Source organism: Taeniopygia guttata, chromosome 5, assembly GCF_048771995.1.
Source record: "Taeniopygia guttata chromosome 5, bTaeGut7.mat, whole genome shotgun sequence".
Classification (NCBI taxonomy): Eukaryota; Metazoa; Chordata; class Aves; order Passeriformes; family Estrildidae; genus Taeniopygia; species Taeniopygia guttata.
This window is the reverse complement of record NC_133030.1, coordinates 10400942-10416228: the sequence shown is the minus strand read 5'-3', so window position 1 is coordinate 10416228 and position 15287 is coordinate 10400942. Positions and strand designations below refer to the sequence as shown.

The 15287-nt window shown below is 43.3% G+C and overlaps 1 protein-coding gene across 11 annotated transcripts in view; it reads right to left on the bottom strand.

The window, feature by feature from the left end:
* The window catches only part of PPFIA1 (PTPRF interacting protein alpha 1), a 51763-nt gene extending 46311 nt beyond the window's left edge, over positions 1–5452 (bottom strand). For all 11 annotated transcript variants that reach the window (XM_012574205.5, XM_030273510.4, XM_072929507.1 and 8 more), the window contains exons 1-2: positions 5313–5452; positions 3951–4214 (exon numbers count right to left, since the gene is read on the bottom strand). In XM_012574205.5, the coding sequence (XP_012429659.4) occupies positions 3951–4214 (264 nt within the window). In that variant the 5' untranslated portion in view covers positions 5313–5452. The remainder of the gene's footprint in view (positions 1–3950; positions 4215–5312) is intronic.
* Positions 5453–15287: the final 9835 nt, after the last annotated feature.

Sequence of the window (15287 nt, the reverse complement as noted above, 5' to 3'; positions counted from 1 at the left end):
GCTGCACGTAAGTGCTGAGGAAATTTCAGCTGTTGCAGAGTCTGGCCAGGCCTTTGTGTGCTCTGTCACCATGTTCTTCGTATTAGGTACAATTCAAAACCTCATTTCTACACCTATGACATCCTGTATTACTTAAAACTTGTCTGGAGGCAATCCAAATACCACTATTCATAAAATGGCAATGAAATCCTTAAGTCCATCAGTTCCAAACAATGCCAGGGAAGTCTTTGGGCCAAGTGTTTTCATATTTCTTACAGGTGAGGCATTGAGTATTTCTGAGATGGTCTAAGGAACAACACTGTATAGGGACATACCTGAACTTCACTAAATACAAATATGAACTGACACACACCATTTTTAACTGAAGCATGAAGTAGTGATAAAATATTTGCTATGGACAGAAAGCAACTTTTAATTTAACCTACTATTTTGCTTATCTTGTACAGAAAAAAAAATGAGGCATGATAAATTTAAGGCCAAAAGATTAAAGGTGCAATATGGATCTTAATATGTGTTGCTTCATATTTATATTGTATTTATTAGCTTATAAAATTAACATACACATTAAAATTTTCATCCTGAAAAAAACTGCTGTGAATTCACCAACTGGCTTTTATTTGTGACAAGCACCAGAGCCACTGGAAATTAAACTCTGGTCTTCACCATCCAAAACAAGCATCATGTTTTAGAAAACATCTATGTGAAATTCCATCAGCAAAATGAACCCTGGCCTGCAACACTTTAATAGCAAGAACTAAAGTAACTTGGGCCTCACCTACCTTAGGTTCAAAATTTAACTTTTAAATATAGTTTTACAGATTAACTTATAAATTTGAAGCACACAAATCTTGAATTCTGTAGAATGCACTCTAAAAGGTACAAAAAGGGCATAATCAAATCCACTAAAACTATAATTAGAATTATAGCAATGTGTTTATGTTATAAAGCTCTTCAAGTAAAAAGTTAATGTTCTTCCTTTTCTGTGAAAAATTCTAGAAAGCATAAAATTAAGTTCTAGCACAGCACTTTGATTTCCTCAAGTTCATTTTCCAAGGTCAGAGTACAGTTTGACTAGGGTAATCTGTAATAGAGGAAACTCCCAGAAAACAAAGAACATTGCCAAGAATCCAGTTATTTTATCGAGGCAGTGGTGATGTATTTCACTTCCAGCTGTCCACACTAAAAACTCAGAAAAAGTCAGCTTTACTTCAAGTAAATGTAACAGATAAAACACATCTATGTAAGATTAAAATGCTCTCCTCTCAGTGAATTAGACAGCCACAAAGGTGCCTTACCCTAAATAACTGCCCCAGGTTTATGGAGCCAGTAGAACTGATGCCTTGAATTCCTAACTGCCCATCACAATAAGAAATGTAACCACAAAATGTGAATCACTGCTGCAGGAAAAACGGCATTTACTTTTAGAAGCTCAGAGGTGCAAATACTGTTTTTGAAAATACTGCCATTTTGAAACTGATAATATACACTGTTAAGTTACTTTTGAAATATATACATGGTGTATTTTATTTATCAGTGTGAGCTTTCTTATACACAGAAAACTCAGTGAATGTAAGGAATTAAGCACAGGGATGCCATCAGAAATTGAGTGCCTTTGTAGCAAAACCAGAAGATGCATTTTGGTATAGAAGAAATCAATCTGGCATTCCTGCTTTTAGACCAGGACTTCCCATCAGTCATCAGAACAGTCTAAAACTGGCTGGTTCACCTAAAGATCTAAAACAGGAAAAGTACACATAGAAACAATTCAATTCAATACCTGTTAAGATAAAGTAGTCTAAAATCAACTACAAAGACTTGTTACAAGCCAAGTCTGAGAAAGAAATAATACTTTGGTTACAGAGTGATTTAGCAAGTAATGAAATTACACAGGTCTTTGTACAATTAGTTAAATTGACCTTGCAGGTCTACTAAATTGAAAACAATTACTATGATAAAAAAAAATAAAATTTACACTACTATTCATTCTTTGCTGAAAAAATATAACACAGCTGTTATTTTATTAAATTTAAAGACTTTACCCTCCTTGAAATACATAGCTAAGCAACCGGTCATTTGAGGCAGTAGTTCAAAAGAATGCTCAGCTTGAAATAATTAACAAAAAAGTTTGAATAGTTTCAAATATTAGTCCTTATAAAGTTTTGACAGTGAACACATATTAGAATTTTTTTAAAAAATTGTTTCACCCCAACAAAAATTTGCACCCATTAAGTAACTGACTCTACCATAACAACAACAAAAACTGCCCAATACAGAGGTAACTTCTGATGTAGCAAGAGTAATGAAAATATTTCTGATTTTTGAAACCACAATAATTTGAGCTAAGTATCACTAGGGACAAAAGCAGATGTTCCACAGGATGAAAAGAGTATTTTCCAACAGCAATCTACAAAAATCCATACACTGCTGTATGTTTACATAAAATTGCAGTAAAATTTCTCTCTCAACTGACTTGCTTTTCCAACAGATTTCACATGAAACCATGCAATTATGGCATTCTTGAAAAGGGGAACTGTTTATTAATTTTCCAGAAATTTTTAGAAAGTGATGGTTACATGCAAGTCGCCCACTATATTTAGGAAGGAAAGCTGAGAACTGAAAAGGCAAAAGGGGAACTGCAGAGTTGAGAGCTGAGATGATTCTGCTCAGCCACAAACTCAGGTCTAACAGTCTGCAGGTCATGTAAGTGGTTAATGGCCTTCATTAATGTAGCAGACCTGACACAGAGGATGAGAAGAAGCTACAATTACTACAACAAAAAAACAAAGAATGATGTTTGCCTGCAGCACGCGATTTAACACAGGCAGCAGCAAAGGTTCGAAACTTCTCCTTTCTGATTTTCATCATTGTAATAGAACTAGATTAACACATGTTACATTTTCATTTCCATCCATCAGTAATTACCAGCACCAATTACCATACCAAGAGTCATACAGTGATTACATTATAATGAGAGCAGTGAAACAAACCACTGTTTGAAAGGGTATAAACAGTAACTATGATATTTAAGGATATGGGAACATTTGTAAAAGTCACAGCATCATTGTGCCACACTTGGGACAACAACCACCACACCAGAAAGCACAAGGCTGTCAACAGTTAACCAACACCTCAAAGCAGCCCCTGCTTTGCCTACAGCCAAATGCTTCTCAATATGTTCAAAGTCCAATTGTATTATTTTTAACTCAAATGGATAAAACCCAAAGAGTTCTGCAGAGACCAATCACTTTTCCTCACAATGCACTGCAAGCCATGTGCATTATCCACAGTGCACTAATTAGGAGCTCCTAGCAGGACCAAAAAAAAAAGAACCCTCAAAAAGCCAAATCCAAACTTTTCAAAAGTAACTAAACAGGTTAAACAACACACTCAAGACTTCTATATTGCCATGACAACTCAGCATGCATTCACAAGGCAGTAGCCTTCAAGGTTTCAAATCAAAGTCTTTAACAGAGTCAGAATGGTCTGTATGGAATTCATAGAATCCCAGAATGGGATTGGAAGGAACCTTAAAGACCATCCAGTTCCAAACCCCTGCTATGGGCAGGGACACCTCCCACTAGACCAGGTAATAATTCTTAAGTACATTAATGAATCAGGCAATTAAGAAATAGCATTTAAAAAGTACTAGTTGCAGAAAAAAGTCCATCAAGTTCTATTAGACAAAAGGATGCAGACACCATTCTACATTTATGCTAAGGAAATTCCAGAAACTGGGAAAGCAGACTGGAGTGAAAGGGCTGCTCTTCCCTGCTTTCCTTGCTTTTGCATCTTTCTCAAAGTGAGCAAGCACCAAAAGATCCTTCAGGATAGATTCATCTTCCCCTAAGACAACCTAACTCTTCAGTAAACCAAACTTCAAAAAGCCAACAGCACACCACGAAGAACACAAAAATCATTGAAAAACCCCTTGCCTTCCCAAACGTCCATACCTGTGGAAGGGCAGTATTGAGCTGCCTCTGCAAGGAATCCCTCTCATGGCCAACCTCATGCAGCTTGCCCTGGGTGAGCGCGAGCGTCTCCTGAGTTTCGCGGAGCGTTTCCAGCAGGCGATCCCTCTCTTCCAGCATGGACACCATTAACTGCTCAAAGTGGGAATCGGCATCTGACTGCAACGGGGAACCTGAACCGTGGCCTCCATTTCCCCCGGTGGGAATCTCGGCCTCACTGATGGTTGGCATCACCTCACACATCATCTTGAAACAAAAACGAGACACAACAAAGGCCAGAAATCTCAGTCAAACAAATCTAAACAGGAGCTTTGAGTGCTTCCCGTAATAACCCACTTAGCTCTCCCCACGATAGCATCAGCAAAGGCTGCCAGCACCTTGGCGTTTGCCACTATTTCATTAAGAGTGGAGAAAAGGTATACAGTCAACTTAATCAAGGCTTTGCTTCATAATGAGAATCTTGTGACTTCTTGCAAAACCAGATTTTTGCAGCTACGTCTCAAACTGTGACTTCATTTTAACGGATTTATGTTTTTGTGAGGAGTAAACTGCTGCCGAGGTCTTAAAAAAAAAAAAAAAAAGATAAGGCATGCAGCCTGACACCAAAAATTATACACTTCACCCAGCAAATGATTACACTGCACATTTTGGGAAACATTATCTGCTTCTTCCACTGCTTCAAACGTACAAAGATTGCATCTACAACAGTACTTTGAGCGTATGTTGGCTGTGGAAGTTTTATGATGGTGAAAGTAATGTATGGTAAATGAGTAGTAAATCCAAACGGTCCAATTCGGGAGATAAAAACATGTAAAGGAAGATAAAAATTCATTATGGAGTAGTAGCAGCTGTCAATGCGGACAGCAAAAGTAAAGGTAAGCAAAAATAATTAAAGGTAGAGGATGAATACAGTTAACAATGCAAATAGGAGCAGTGCACTACTGGAAGTGAGCACACAACTGGGAGCACCTTTGAGAGACCTTAACAGATCCCTACCAGAGCTAAGGCATTAAGGCTTTAAAAACCATAGAAAAAACCCACTCGTATAATCACTGAACCAACAACACAGTTCTTCAGGCAATCTCTCTCAAAAGCACAAGCCTACAAGAACTTAAGGCAAAAATCAAGAAAAGTAGCTCTCAAAACCTCTCAGGTACCACAAACTTTGCTCTCAGCCTTATATTTTACACTCACATCTGGAAATTTTAAAAGAACAATTCATTCTGACTCTTACTGTGGGTCCTCTCAATGCTTTGAAAGACTTGGAACAATCTCTGAAGTGCTTTGTAACATTTTCATGCATGATTACAATAAGCCCTGAATTTTCACCACTACGTTATTTACCTTGCTCAATAAAACGAAAAGGCTATGAAAACAGGCCCCAGGTTTCTTGCAGCACCAGGTCTTCTCTGTTTTAGCAGTTTTCTGTTATCCCCCAAAACCCTTTGGATTGCAAAGCACTCATCCAGCTCCAGTCCAATTGCTGCTTAATCGAAACACATGAAAAAAAAATAATAAACCTGCCGAGGAAAGAGCAGATCCAGTAAAAAGCAGCAGCTTCAGCTAACTCGCCAAGTCCCCGGTACAGAAGAATGTGAAAATAAACTGTCTCAGCTTCCCATCCCTCTATTACTGGCCCATAAGTCCTGTAACAGCTGGGATGGAGGAATCATGTGCTGACCAAAAAAAAAAAAAAAAAATGTCCGATGCAGAGATGCAACAAGCTTCAACAGTTCATCGCCCATAAATTCCACTCAGGTCACAATCGCATTACTAAACAGAGTACGGACAGCAGGAGAAAACAGAACGAGCTTTCTTGTAGAGGATTTGGAAAAGCCTCCCTTCTTTTCTCTTCTATTAATTCCAACGGGAAGCTCTGCTTCCAGTTCCCTGCGTCTTAGTTCAAACATTTATAATCCCAAGAGCAAGGCGCTGGCGTCCTTAGGAAGGCGAGCAGGGAGCGAGACCTGTTGTTTCCTCTGCACTAGTCCCGCAGACGATGCTCCGCAACCGAGAGCGGGCACAGAAAGTACCCGGCAGCTCCGGGGCACCGGCCCGGTCCCGCCGTTCCCCGTGCCCGCGGAGGGCCCGGCTAGCAAAGCTGCGGGCGGAGGACGCCGGGCTCTGCCGCTGCCCCCGCCCGTCTCGGGGAGCACCGGGCCGGGCCTCGCTCCTCGCCTCGCTCGCTCCTCGCCGGAGGCCCCAGCGGCGCCGGGAGCGCGGCCGGCCCGGGCCCCGCGCAGCCGCTGCGGAGCGAGCCCGGCCGCGGAGGCCCCGGCGAGCCCGCCCTCGCTCCGGCCCCTACCGAGCGGCGGGGGCTCCGCCGCGCCGGGACGGTCCCCTCGGCCCGGGCCCGGCTCCGCCCGCCGCCGCCGCCGTCTCCACGTCCGTGGCGGCCGGCGCGGGGTCGGATGAGGCCAGGTGGGTGGTGCCGGCCGCCCGCGGCGCCGCCACGGCCTCAGGGGGCGGCAAAAGCGCTGCGCGCCCGGAGAGCCGCGATCGCCGCTGCGGCCCCGCCGGTCCGAGTCCCGGCCCCGCTGAGCCGCCGCCTCCTCCCGCCGCTCCCGGCGCGCTCCGCGGCCCCGCATAAATCAGTGCGGCGCCCACAATGCACCGCGCGGGGCGGTGCGGCCGCTGCTGCCCGCCGCTGGGGATCGGGGTTCGAGACCCGCTCGGCGCTGCCCGCCCTGTGAGCGGTACCGCCGCCGCCCGCGGGGGACAGGACGGGAAAGCCGCAGCGGAGCCCCGGGCAGGAGGCGTGCTCGGACTGGGATCAGGGCAGGGCCGGAGTGGCCCCGCTGCCCCAACCTGCTCCTGCGAGCCCAGGGGCTGGGACCGGCTCTGGGGAGGTCGGCCCGAAAGCCATTGAGGGGCTGAGCGAGTCCAGAGGAGGGAATGGAGCTGGGGCACCCGGAGAGACTGCGGGAGCTGGGGGCTCAGCCTGGACAAAAGCAGGGGATATTATCACTCCATACAACTCCCTGAGAGTGGCCAAGTGTCTTTTCCCGGACAAATGACAAATGACAGTACAAGAGGACACTGGCTTGAGCTGCCAGGATGGACATTAGGAAGACGTTCTTCACGCAGAGGGTAATCAGACATTGGAATGTGCTCCCAGGCAGGTGCTGGAGTCACCATCCCTGGAGGTGTCTAACGAGTCCTGGTTGACACCGTGGTGTTTGGTCATCGACTGGACTCAATGACCCCAGAGGTCTTTTCCAAGCTAATCCATTCTGTGAGTCTGTGGAGCAGAGCTGCCAGGTCCTCAGCACAGTGAGGGACAACTTCTCTGACTAGCCTGTTCCCCACAGGAAACTGGGTTTGGCTATGTTGACTATTATTTTTCCAAAACACCATAGAAATGTTTTCCCACTTGCATTTCTATAGCTTTTACTCTCTTCCTGGAGTCTTCACCGTGCCCATGAGTTGAAAGTTGAAGTCTGCCAGGCAAAGCTTAGAAAACTCTCTTTCCTCTCTTCGCATTTGTGCTACCACCCTGAATAAAGTATTTGCATTTTGACCCTGTTGTTCCTTTTACAGTGGAAAGCTCTAAAAGGCATCAAGGGCCAGTTAGGCAGACAGAGTCAAGTCATGCCAAAAAGCGGCAGTCCCTGCACAGAAGGTTTTGCAGATTTGTGGCTGGATTATGTGGATTTCTTTGTAAACGCAACATCTCGACACCTAGCACTGGATAGAAAGGATCGCTAATGAGTCAATCTTCCTTTTCCACATATGAAATTCTTTACACGTTTATTACACTGTGCTCTTTCCCTTTGGTATTTGAGCCTTTAGAGTGAATTCAAGTCACATTTTTTAAGTTTTCCCTGTACAGCCGTGAGGTCTAGATTGCTCTTTTGATTTTCCTCCTGACGTTTCTAATGTAATCCCATGACTCTGGGAAATGGAAATTTTGAGGAAAAAGCCAAATATGATGAGGCACATTCAAATAATGAATTATGCCGAATATAGATCAGATTTAACACTGAATGTCTGAATAACTGAGGTCTGACTTTTCAATGTAGGAAGAGTAACAAAAAGATTCCGAAGTGAATTGTTATGAATTAATCTGTACATAGGTAAATGCTTTTATTTATAAGCTTTGATCCAGATTTTCAGTGGATGAAGAAGACTTCAGGCTAAGCGGCTGCCAAGGCAGCATCTTCAAAATAACCTGCTCCAGCAATACCAAAACAAGGTTGGAAAATAAAGTGGAGTTCATGGCTGTGTGAACAAATACCATTCCACTTCAGCTCATCACACATAAAAATGAAAATTAATAATGTTAGTAGAAAGACTGTTTTGGCCTGATTTGATTTTTGTTTAACGTGTGAGTCAAATTTGTGGATGAAAGGGCAAAAGGTTAAAGACTGTAATGGGCACAGCATTGATAATCTCTCTCAAACTGGACACTGCAATACATCCAGTCAGATTAACTGATCTCAGAGCCAGGTCATGTGGAATAAATTAATGAACCTCTGTATTCATGTAGATCCTCAAACATGGAGTAACATTTTCTCTCAGTCTGGGTTGCCTTAGAACCCGGTGTCTTTTTCTTTTGAAACTAAGTTTTGTTTAGTCCTTAAGTGGTTAAAACCAAAAAAATGAATATTTTCACCATTCTGTAATCCTACTTCATTATGAAAACAAAGAACCTAGGACACAATCCTGAATTAGGAATAAAAATGGATGAATTCTGTATATTAATTTTCACTTCACCCAGTTTGTTAACAAGGCACAGACACTCACATTTAGCTTGCTCAGCTCTTCACATCTGTGGTTGGATTTCCCAAGAGGCAGGACGTTTTAGCTGCAGACCTTCCTCAGCCTCAAGGAGTTGTCACCTTTATCTCTGTCACCTTCAAATCACTCTGTACACAAGTTTCAGAGGAGGGTGGAAATGTCAGTGTTTAGGCACTTTCTTGAGAAATGGGTTTCAGCCTCAGGTGGGAACAGAGTTCCCACAGCATATAAATGCCTGCTACATGAGAAGGAGGCACTGTAAAGAGCCAGGTATTTATTCATGCCCAAAAGGATGGCCTAGTCCAGGAGGGAACCTACATCCAGAATATCCTAGCTAAGGAATATGCCTCCCATATGGCATACTGCAAATACCTTCCTTAGGCAACAGGCTCTGTGAATGCCACACAGAGCCCAGACTGTGGATACAGCAGCGTTTCTGAGGTGCCCCAAAAATATTTGAAAGGCCTGACTTTAAAGCCAATTGCTACTCCCATGTGCAGTCCACCAAAGCCGGGACTAGATCAGCGGGGGAGGCCAGGACTTGAAATTCTAGAGAAAAAAATTGAATAACCAGATCTTTGCATAATGCTCTGTGCTGCACGAAATACACATGGAATGATTAAGTCAGAACTCCCAGGCTCTGCAAATACCAAAATATTTCTCAGTCCTATTTACTTTGTAGTACAAGGAAAACATTTTCTTTTTTTTTTTTCTTTCCCCTGGGCATGTAACCCAGGATAAACCATCCAACATGAAGAGCACCAGCAGCTCAGATCTTATTAATTAAATGAGTATTATGTCTCTTTTGTAAGTTCAGCAAGAGGTCTGGGTCCCTGTCCATGTCATTTAGTGAGATGCAACACTTGTGGATGTGTCTGGAAAGAGCCCCACATACATCAGCTGACAGCAAAGTAATCAGTCCAGAGACCCAGGTTGAATCTCCACTTTGCACCTCAAAAACCGCACTCTGAAATTCAAACAAAGGCTGTTAAAAAAAAAAAAAAAAAAAAAAAAGGAAGGTTTCCTTTCCTCTCACATGATAAATTAGATCCTAATGTTTATCCAAGCTCAGCAAAGCAGGCAGCTCTTCCTGCCAGCCCGTGCCGGGTGAGGTGTGGTGTCGGGCCGGAGCTGCCCTGCCCGCGGGCTCTGAGGACAAACACCTGCTGCCCGTCGCAGCTCTCCGCTGACGGCTTCACGCTTCATTTATGCCGAAATTTCCTTTGCGAGCCTCAGAGCCACCCCTGCTAGCACAAAACCTCTGCTGAAAATAGTCCAAGATCGCCTAGGCAGTTGTTTTTTTTTTCCCCTCCCGAGTCGAGCTGATGGCATCTTATTTACTCCTTGTCCTTTACAGATGACTTAATGACTTAGCAGCAAAGTGAATTTTGAACACATTTCGGGCATTTCATACCAAAACGGATAGATGTAAGAACAGGATTTTTGCCAGCAGCACTGATTATCCTTTTGTCAGTAGATAGATGTGACCTGGACCATTCTGTTGCCATTAAAGAAAAAGTCTCTAGAGGTTGCTACACAGAGGAGACACTTTGCCTGAGGGAGAAGGAATGAGAGGGAAGAGGCTGGAAGGTGGCCTGTGGAGAAGAGGACAGAGGTAATTAATGGTTATGCCCATGTATAAAGCTAAGTGCACCAGTAAATGTGTCAGCCCTTGGGCAATGGAAGCCACGACTTCTACAAACCCCAACACAGCACAGTCCTTTATAATGACATTTTATTTATATCATGTGGGTCTACACGGATCTGTGCCGGATCCAGGCAGGTGTAAATCAAATGGGAATTGGCTGCTCTGAAACTGAAGAGGGTTTTTGAATTGATCTTAAGATGAAAAGTCCCTACAAAGCACCTGGAGAGGACTCTTAAAAGACCAGATGAACTTACACAATTTATTTTAGTGGGAATCGTACCTATGTCAAGACCGTAAATGTTTTTCAAATTTAGCTGTCACTCCTGCAACCAAAACCACACATTCTCACTCAAGTACAAACCTGCTGAGCTCGAAAAGGCTTTCAGCTTAATTTCAGCTTCAGTTGTGCAATTTGCAGTTCAGAATTATTGCACCTGCTGTCTTTTCTGTATGGATTTACAGCAGCAGAAATCCCCTTGAGCTAGAAAGAACCTCTAAAGCCAAGTATCATTTATTTCAATCAGAAATGAAATACACCCCTAATATCCAATTCAAACATAGTACATTCCCTTAGAGTAGACTGATTTCAGCACGTCTTCAGATAGTTTATAGCTATAATGAAAGGTATCGAGCTAAAAGTGTATTCAGTTGCAAGTTCAGGGCAATGGAGTTGCACATTATTTTGTTAAACATTTTTTAAAAGATAATATTTTTCAGAAAGGCCATATTCGTGTAGCTGCGAATTATATTGGAAGAAGAAACTGAAGGATTCAGAACCAGCTGTGATAATACAGCTCCTGTGTAACTAGAGCAGGTCTGGATACATTCCACTTGGCTGACCACCTACAGTATGAACCCATTTACCCTGGCTTGCCTCTGTAATCAGTGGAGTGAGAGAGCCACTCCATGGGAGGAGTGATTCAGACCTTTGGTGTGGTCCATGAATCACCTGCTACAGGTGCCTATCTGTTCCCATTGGCTCCAGAGGGAGCCCAGGGCAGCTGGACTCTTGCCGTGGGAGCTGTGCTTGGATGTCTCAAGCAGCATGAGATGAATCTGGGTGTTGGATACCTGTGGGATCAGCATGGCTTGTTGCAGTAGGAAAGAAAGGGAAATGGATGTGGTTGTCCACAGAAATGAGCAGGGCTGTTCCTGGCTTCATTGCTGCGTATTTAGCAGCCCACAGTTTGTCTGTCTCAGTAATTTTAACTGGTCTGCAATTCAATGACTATATTTGCAAGACTGAAGCCTAGAGCTTCAGAGCCATGACATCCTCTCAGGATAGAGAATCACAGAAAACCAGAATGGTTTGGGTCAGAAGGGTCCTTAAAGATGATCCAGTTCCAACCCCCTGCCATGGGCAGGGATACCTTCCACTATCCCAGGCTGCTCCAAGCCCTGTCCAGCCTGGTCTTGAACACCTCCAGGGGTGGGGAGTCCATAACACCTCTGAGCAACCCATGCCAGTGCCTTATCACCCTCTCAGCAAAGAATTTATTTCTTATATATAACCTAAACCCACCCTCTTCCAGCTTAAGGCCATCCCCCCTTGTCACTCCATGCCCTTGCCCGAAGTCCCTCTCCATCTCCCTTGTAGGCCTTTTAGGTACTGCAAGGGACTCTAAGGTCTCCCCAGAGCCTTTTCTTCTCCAGCTTGAGCAGTCCCAAATCCCTCATCCCGTCTTCATTCCAAGAGAATATAATGCTGTTATTTTTGTTTCCAAACCCCCTGTTGACAGGTTGATCACAGAGTGAAGTCTACAGACACTGACCTCCTCCCCTCCCCTCCCCTCCCCTCCCCTCCCCTCCCCTCCCCTCCCCTCCCCTCCCCTCCCCTCCCCTCCCCCCCCTCCCCTCCCCTCCCCTCCCCTCCCCTCCCCTCCCCTCCCCTCCCCTCCCCTCCCCTCCCCTCCCCTCCCCTCCCCTCCCCTCCCCTCCCCTCCCCTCCCCTCCCCTCCCCTCCCCTTCCCTGTTTGGTTCTAACTGGATCACTTCAACATTGAAGCTTCAGCCTTTAGAATGTTTTGAGACCTGGTAAGAGAAAAAGAAAAAGACTGTGTTATTTTAATAATATATTTAATAAACTTTATAAATAGTTCAACTACAGGAAAACAAAAAGGATTTGTATGTGCAGTAACATTTCTGTTCCTGTAAATCAGTGTTTGAAGGAAAAAAATAGGACTTTTTTTTTCTGCTTTGTCTGCTATGCAAAGGCTCCTGCTGTTTCAAGTGGCTTTGCAGTAGGCACTAAGCAAAGTGGACTACAATTTCTATGTACTCGGTGTCCTCTACTATTATTCCTTCATAGTAAAGTAGATAAAAGCGTTTGAAAAATAAAGAGACATCAAATAGTACTTAAGCCTATTTTTAATCCTTACCTGACTATATTTCAAGTGATAACATACCTTTCATTACATACACATTGCCTGCATGAAATTGTTTGCAGCAATCACCACCTTCATTATTCAAATGCATTTTGAATTGAAGCATTAACCTGTGTGTGTGAAGATAATAATGTTGGCAAGGTATTAGTCCCAAATCATATGTGTCTGACAAGGCTGAAGGATTTTTTGTGTAACCAGCTTCAGCTTACAGGTAAATGAAAATGTAAATAACACTTTCAGTGAATCACCAGTTTATGCATGAGTTAAAATGCTTATTTTCACCATTTTAGAAGTCCCCACCGTCTTCACAGTATTTACTAGGAATATTAATTTGCTGAAATGAGTTGTCTGATATGATGACTAAAAACCAAGATGGCCTCAAAATGAAGTCATAAAGCAAACTGCAACAGATAAAAATTATAAAAAGTGTGGACACTTGTAATGGCAACAGTGTGTTTGGCAAAAAAACATGTCCAGTTTCAAGGTGAGCTTAAGGCTTAGATGAAACTGTCTGCCAATAGGTATGGTGTATTAAAGTGCTGTCAAAGTTCAGTTCCCAGTATTATTTCTTGTTCTGACTAGTAGCAATTCTGCCTAGACAACCAGGTCATTTTAGACTAAATCTCACCTTTGGCATTTGAAGAAGAAGGTTACTAGGTCAGGATCTGACACAGAAAATGAGTATAGGTATAAGCCAGCTAATGGTAACCATTCAGCTCAGACCACCTACCAGCAGCCTAAAGCAGCAGAGTGACATTTAAAAGCAATCAGAGTCAGAAGAAAACCTTCAGGGAAAACAGACAATACTTCAGAAAAAGCAGCTCTACATTTGCCAGAGGAAAAAAACCCAAGACCCCTGGGAACAGTGCTCAAGTCAACTTAAAAATATCAAGAAAAAGAATGGAAATATAGAAAATGGGGCTTCTTTTTAAGTAAATTCCTTACCCACTTGCTTCTGTATTGGCCTGTCCTTACCCAGTATTATCCCTGTGTTGTGAGTGGTCTCAGCTTTTGAATAAAACACCATAACTTTGAGCAAGTTCCCTGCAAATGCATAAACCCAGAGCACAGAGCACATGGCCTGGGTGAGATATGATGTGGGTAGGAGATCCTCATGGAGAAGGCAGGATCCTCTCTAATGCCAACAGGAGCAGGAGCTGCCTTTGCACTGCCTCGCTCATATGGATTTTGCCTACTGCTGGACTCACAGTGCCACAAAGTAAGGGAGTTTTAGGATTTCTGTCTGCAATTTTAAGTTTAGTTCTGCCATGATATCCTAGTTTTGAGATTAATGGTTTAAAGATGCTTAAGTCCTTACAGAACCAGCTGCTTTTTAATAATGAGTAAAAGCACAGTGAGCCTTGCATCCCTTCTTGGCTGGCAGAGTGTCTGTTACTAACCTTGCCCAATTTACCTTCCCTCTACACAGAAACATCCTCTGTAAAACTTATGGTCAGCTCATACTGCCTCCTCCACCTGGAGTCAGGTTTTGTGTGTGCAGCTTGTGCTGCTCAACCCATCCCCATGGGCGCTCCGAGTTCAGGCTCCTTACAGGAATGTCTTTATTTGCACCTGAGGTTTCATCCAGCATTGTCCTCGGCTGCCATTGAGGTCTCCACGTGTTTTTGACTCAGCTACCGAAAAAAGGTTTGTCCCTGCCTTGTGTGAGATAACACTCTCAGTCACTCAAGTGTTCCTTTTCCCTTTTTCTGTTTGCCTGAATGCCTTGTTCCTTTGCACAGATGTATTTACACAGCTTTTGTCAAATTACAATTAATTAAGGCTGGCTATTACTAAACAAAAAGTCATTTACTATCTAGCTGCTGCAGGTAAGGTGACATGATGTGCAACTTGGGAAAAAAACAAAAGACAAGAGAAAAAGCTATGAAAGGTTGTCCTCTCCCTGGTCTTGGTTAGGAATCGTAATTTCTAGGAAGATGGACAACAGCTGAACAAACCTTATCATTGTCTTACACTAATCCTTAAATGAAGTGAGAATAACATGTGTAAGATATAAGAGGGAATTACTCAGAAGAAACCAGCAACCGTGATATTATTCATCTGTACCATAACAAGCAGGGGAACTGATTTATTTTGAAGCTAAATTCCCTACTCTCCTGAACACAGTTCATATTAAAGACCCTTTGACCACACCATCTGTTTGCATTGTGATCCACATCTAAAAGAGTCAACAGAAATATTGACTCATGAGCTGGTTCTAGCTTAGGCTTCGAGTTAAGCTCCCACAACACACTTAAGCTTTTGCACAAAGAGCTACAAGAACATTCCTCACCTTTTCCTTTTGTTACAATCAATCATCCAGCACTCCAAACAAAGGTCAGGTCCTCCCCCAAATGCAAACAATACCTTCCCTTTGTCTCTCAAACAACTTTAAATAACAATGCCTAAAACTTCTAGGAATCATTAGCATTTCTTTATGTACAAATGGGAAATATTAAGTCTAGTCAAGGTGAGATTAATCTCGCAGTTTCAGTCTGGTGAAGTGCTGCCCTCACCACAAAAGCCATTGAGGAATTGGGCACTAAT